Source organism: Sorex araneus, chromosome 1, assembly GCF_027595985.1.
Source record: "Sorex araneus isolate mSorAra2 chromosome 1, mSorAra2.pri, whole genome shotgun sequence".
Taxonomy (NCBI): domain Eukaryota; kingdom Metazoa; phylum Chordata; class Mammalia; order Eulipotyphla; family Soricidae; genus Sorex; species Sorex araneus.
In genome coordinates, this window is record NC_073302.1 from 9,783,642 (window position 1) to 9,789,935 (window position 6,294).

The 6,294-nt window shown below is 39.7% G+C and overlaps 1 protein-coding gene across 1 annotated transcript; it reads right to left on the bottom strand.

Annotated features, from left to right (window-relative positions):
* Positions 1 to 1,278: 1,278 nt before the first annotated feature.
* LOC101539523 (olfactory receptor 1J4-like) lies at positions 1,279 to 2,241 on the bottom strand. The gene has a single exon (XM_012933797.2). It carries the CDS (start codon positions 2,239 to 2,241, stop codon positions 1,279 to 1,281), a length of 963 nt encoding a protein of 320 aa, XP_012789251.2.
* Between the last annotated feature and the right edge of the window lie 4,053 nt (positions 2,242 to 6,294).

The following is a 6,294-nucleotide window of genomic DNA, read 5'->3' on the forward strand; positions in this document are numbered from 1 at the left end:
AAGAAGCATTGAGTTCAGAAGCTGAAAAAGCTGAGAAGGCTGAGAAAGCTGACCCATGTGGGCCATGCCCTCCAGTAGGAGGGACACCCTTCCCTTGTTTCCAGGGTCCTTTTGTGCTCTAAGAAGACAGGGGCGTTTCCGGATCATCTAATACAACATCCTGATGACACTTTTCCTTACTCAGTTCTGTAGTTATCTCCACTGACTTCATGCAGGGTAATTCTGCCTTTTCAGCTGATTCCCATAAAGAGTGTCTGGTCCAACTGATGGTTTGGCAGAGTGAGGCAGGTTCATCTGAGCGCTGGTTAGAGCTGCTTCTTTCCGAAATGGCTGTGCTGATGCTAAGAAGAGCTAAGTATTGCCAAGAAGGGAGTGGGTCTCCACGGGAAGCAATAGGAATCAGCAAAAGGCCAAGGGGCCGCTCTTCCAAAAAAAGGTATAACCAAATATCCATATCATATAGCAACAACTCTGAAAGTAAGAGATCCAAATTGCAAGGTACACACTTGAAAATGTGCCATTCAAGGGGGCAGTCTGGAGGTGTGGGAGGGAAATGGAGGGAAACCTGGGGAAGGGTAGAGACACTGGTGATGGGGTTAGGGCTGGAAATAATATGTCTAAAACTCAACTACAAATAATTGTAAGTCATGGTGCTTTAACAAAAAAATTAAGAAATAAAATGTTTTTTCCCTCTAGTGCCCTCAACAGCAAGCCCGCCTTTGTCTTCTTTAGTGGTATCTCAATTGCAGGAGTTAATGCGAATATATTTTACTATTTGTACCTCCAAATAACATCCTCAAGAGTCACCCAAATTGCGTGGTAAGTCTACTCTGATTCATAGTTATCTGGGTGTCAAAGGAGCCCAAAGGACCAAGCTTCAGCAGCTCAGGCTGCTCCCTGCACACTCAGGTGGAACCTCATACATGAGTGAATGTATTCCTGGACATGTCATACTTTACAACACTAATATTCCAAGACTAGAACAACACATTTTATGAAGTTTAAAGTAACTTCTTTTTCATTCCTGCCAGTTATCATCTTTACCAATTTCCCACTCCTAAACTCAACAAGCTGAAATATGGCACCATAAAATTTAATCATTGGTATGAAAATCCCCCGTCTGTGAAATCTGTCTGAGGAATGTCAGAAGAATGTGAAGTGAGAATCTCAACCACTCCGATATGTGGTTGAAGACAGTTTCATCAGAACACTCAGAATGCCAGAGATTCCATGTACAATAACTTCCATGTTTATACTAATATATATTTGAAAACGCATTCATATTAAGTTATTGGAGCTACAAGACTTCATTCTGTTAACAAATAACTTTAGGGCCTGTTTAATGTCTCTGTTTCTCAAGCTGTAGATGAAAGGGTTCAGCATGGGGGTGACTATCATATACATCACAGAAGCAGCTATGTCTTTATTACTGGAGATGGATGGTGAGGAGAAAAAGTACACTTCTGCAATTGTACCATAGAATAAACACACAACAAGGAGATGGGAACCACAGGTAGAAAGGACTTTGAAGAATTTCTTAGCAGAAGGATCCTTCAGCACAGTGGCCCATATACGAATATAAGAGCCCACAATAGTGACAAAAGGCAAGAAAGCAATTATTCCAGTCTCAATGTAGAGAACCCATTCATTGACTGAGATATCTGAGCAGCTCATCTTCAAGAGAACTGGGAGTTCACAGAAGAAGTGGGGGATGGTAATGTCATCACAAAAGGACACTTGAACGAAAAGGAGGGTGTGCAACAGAGAGCGGAGAGAACAGTAGATCCAGGATGCAGAAACTAATGAGACACATTTCTCTTGCCTCATGATAGTGGCATAGTGGAGAGGCTGACAGATGGCCACATACCTGTCATAGGCCATCAATGTAAGAAGAAAGTTTTCGACACAAGCAAACCATATGTAAAAATACATCTGTGACACGCACCCTGCATAGGGGATGGACTTATGAATGCTCTGCATGTCCATCAACATTTTGGGCACATTGACAGATGAGTAGCATATGTCAGTAAGAGCCAAGTGGCTGAGGAAGAAGTACATGGGGGTGTGGAGACGAGAGTCCATCCGGATGAGCAGGATGATGAGCAGGTTCCCCAGCACCGTGGCCAGGTACATGCTCAGGAATAAAATGAAGAACAAAGCCTGATGTTCTGGAGGTATCGGGAGTCCCAGAAGCAGAAATTCAGACACTGTGGTCCTATTACCTCTTTTCATGCTGCTCATGTTTCTGCTGGGAATGAAATAGAGAGAAAAGTCTGAAACTTTTATAGCCATAACCTTATAATAATGCCATTTTTATATGAAAGTGTTAAATTGAAACAAGTCCCCTCTCTATTTGTCAAACTGGATGATGCATAAACCATTGTCTATATCATTCAGACGCCATTGATATATCACTTCACTATGACTAACAGATTTCCTTTTTGAACAGGAGGAAAATTTTCTTTTTCTCTGAAAAAAAGCATCAAACTATATCTTTGTGTCCCAGGTACTGCATAAAGCTCCCTAGGCCTAACATGGTCTTATAACATGGTTGAATGAGCGTTTACCTTGTGTCATGCCTGTAAATCTTAGTAATTTACTATGATACCATAAAGGTGAAATGGAGTGATAGCCCAGCGGGTATGGTGTTTGCCTTGCACGCAGCTGACCAGGATTCGATTCCTCCATGCCTCTCAGAGTGCCAAGCATGCTTACCGAGAGTATCTCCCCACACAACATTCGATATTCCAAAAACAGTAACAAAATTTCTCACAACAGAGACGTACTGACGCCCACCGAGCAAATCCATGGGCAACAGGATGGCAGGGACATGACAGTGACAACATAAAGATATGGCCATCCAGAGAGGTAGCATGTGTATCATACTGATGTTCAATACCAGTACCTCAGATGGCTCTCTGAACACTGCCAGGAGTAAGCTCGGGCACAGCAGGATGTGTCACAAAGTAAAACAAAGCAAAATACCTGAACATCAGGAGATAACTTTCAACATTTACCTTTAATATAACATGAAACTACATTGGGAGAGAATTACTACCCTGAAAATTGTTGGATCCTCCCTGGTCAGAGATATCTAGGCAGTATTTTTTTTACCAAAAATTATTATTAACATTGATAATAGTGGCAGATATTGATCCTTTATAGACACTATGCACACACCATTCCAAGGGATTTATATCACTGTATCACTGTCATCCCTTGCTCATTATTTGCTCGAGGAGGCAGCAGTAACATTTCCATTGTGAGACTTGTTGTTACTGTTTTGTGCATAGTTTATATACAATTTTATTTATAAAACCTGAACAGAGCACAAAAAAGCAGCATTTAATCCATTTTAATAACTGGGGACAATAGGTATGTTATCTCAATGTGCAAAGTTACATCATTCATAAGTTACATAGATGAAAATACATTATTTAGGGATAATACATCTTCTAGCCTCTGTATATAATTCTCATAATTCTTTTTGTTATGGTAACCAGATATGTTTTATAATATCACTTCACTTCTAAAGTTATGATATTTATAAATCATATAATCCCCAGTGTTTTGAACATTTTAATTTTAAACAAATATGTATTTGGTGCTCTATGATATATAAGGCAACTTAAATGATATATATGACAGCATTATTTCAAAGATATGAACAACCTGATAATTTAGACATAAGTGGAAAGCCTTTGACCACAGCTTTCTGATGGCAGACGCCAAACTCAATATTCCTTAGAAGCTATAAGGTTGAGGTTAGAATTGCCAAACAAATACTGCCAAGAATGAACCATACTGACCTTTGTATTCAGGTATAGGAGAATATGGACAAGTCCACTAGGAACCAGTATATTACTTATGGACACTGACTATTTTGATTCGTGTCCACCTGGAATGACAGTGACTTGAGCCTTACATCAAGGCCAGGATGCCCATGGACATGTTCTGTGTATGTCCTCCCTGGAAGAAACTAGAAGAAAATTAGCAGACCATTGTGGGAGATTCTATGCAGGCAAGACCTCAGAAAACAGCTCAGCATACGGTGGAAATGTCAGGCCATGTACAAGTTTGTGAGAAGGGCCTGTGTAGGAGTTTTCTTAAATTCCTTAGCTTTTTAACCTATGTTTACTCAGACATTGGAGAAATAAGTATCTTGATCACAATAACACTTCAACAGTTGGGGAGAGATAAAGGTTATACTTCATCTTCTTTGAGAACTTATTGTATGCCAGGCATGATATTAAATAATTTGTGTACATTTTTCATTTGAAGTTTTGGTATTGATTGCGATCAAATATTTACTCTTTGAAACTGGAAATTATTTCAGATACAGATATGTAGGAATCAGACTTTAGATAATATCTTAATATTACATATTCAGGCACTGGCACAGTAGGTATTATGTGATAGAGGTGGAAACACACATGAACATATTTAATCAGTGCAGTAATGTAATCACTATTGACAGTCCATTAGATATGCATTGGTGAGATTGGTCATTCACTTACACCACCTAGTCATTCACTTACACCACCACTAGTTTTACAAAGACATGAGCAAATACAAAGAATATAATAAGTGAAATACTCAATAAGTCAGTATTCAAGATCTCATATTACTAAGTGTTTTGAGACTTTTGCCCATGTTTATTTTTGGCAAATTTAGAAAACTGCCCTCTGTAGCTGGAAACAAATTTGTTTGATGAGAAACTACAGGCTCATATTTAAATATTAGATCTGCACACAGAGGACAATATGTAAGTCACTAAAGGAGAACAGAGCAGGTTTTAACCACACATCCCAAATCACACTCGGTACTGCTCTTCATGTACTTAATGGAAATTTATTTGGCTCTGTGTTGTCTGACCAATGAGAGGAAAGAATCAAATCATGTATAGCAGGCATCTTCCACAGTCTACATCCATGTCCCGTCTTATCTCCTTGTGTTTTTCTCCATTTTCCTTTCTATCAAAGAGATATATCACACACATCCAACACAATTTTTGAAGAAACATACAAATATTGACATCACACCAACAGGAATCAACACATAGACTCATACACAAATCACACATATTTCTAAACACACAGAGACACATATTGCTGTCCTGGATGCACACCTCACTCCTCACTCTGTTCTCAGCACACATGAGTAGCTCAGGTACCTTCCCATCCAGTTTCTGACTCACCACCTGCTATCATAGACATCAGAATAAAAAGAGTAGAAAGAAGCATCAGATAAGCCCTTCACCTCCTGAACGTTCTGTTCTGATACCCAGAACGTTAAGAAGAGCACCACTTTATAGATCTATGGAGAAGAGCAAGCCAATCTCCCTAAGCTCCTGGTTAAGAAAAGAAAGTAGAGTAATTGCCTCCAGTCCAATCAGACCTTGGGGAATAGCCCAGGCAGAGGCTGGAGGGACTGACCTGCTTAGGCCACCTGAGAGAGTGTCCCAGGTATCAGGGGCATCTGGGCTGTTCCCTGCCTGCTTAATTCAGGCCGAAGCAGAAATCGCTGAGCTGCTCCAACAAGAGCTAATGGGTTTGTATCCAGGGCTGGATGCAGGATCCAACATTCATTCACTGTTGACGCTACATAAGTAAAGTAACTTCCCCTAACCTTTGATCCAGCAGTTGTAAAATTCAGAGTGTAAAAAGTCAATCATCATGAAGCTTTCATTAAGTATCAGTGAGGTCAATCATGCTTAAGGACTCAGATGCATAGCACATGCTCACTGTTTCTATCACTTGGTATATTCCTACAAAAGAATAATGCATATAGAATCCTTGATATTGCTACACAATTGGAGTGACTGAATCACTCAGACAACTGGTTCCTATCACGCTCAGTTACATACTCCTACTTCCTTAATAAAGATCTAAGTATCTCTACAAATAGACATAGTTACGAGATACAAATATTCAGAAAATCAGTCCTCTGTATCTAACAGGCTTCCTCTAATCCTAACATATAGTGATACATATCCCACATGTTGGAGGTCGGATTGGGCCACTTTCAGACTTCCTGCAGAGAGACCATTTGCATATGATTCTTGGACCCTCCCTCTCCAAAAAAAATTTTTCCCAGTAGCACAGAGGATAAGCAACTTATTCTTCGGTCTCATACCTTATCACAGCTTAGTACAATCCTGAAAATTTAGTAGGGTTCAAAAGAGGTCAGGTTCTTTTAGTCTATACAAGCTTCTTTTAGTGTATACAAGCATTCCTGTCGTCTCAATATTGATACCTGCCAAAGGTGTCCCTTCTTTAACCATCTTTTAATTGT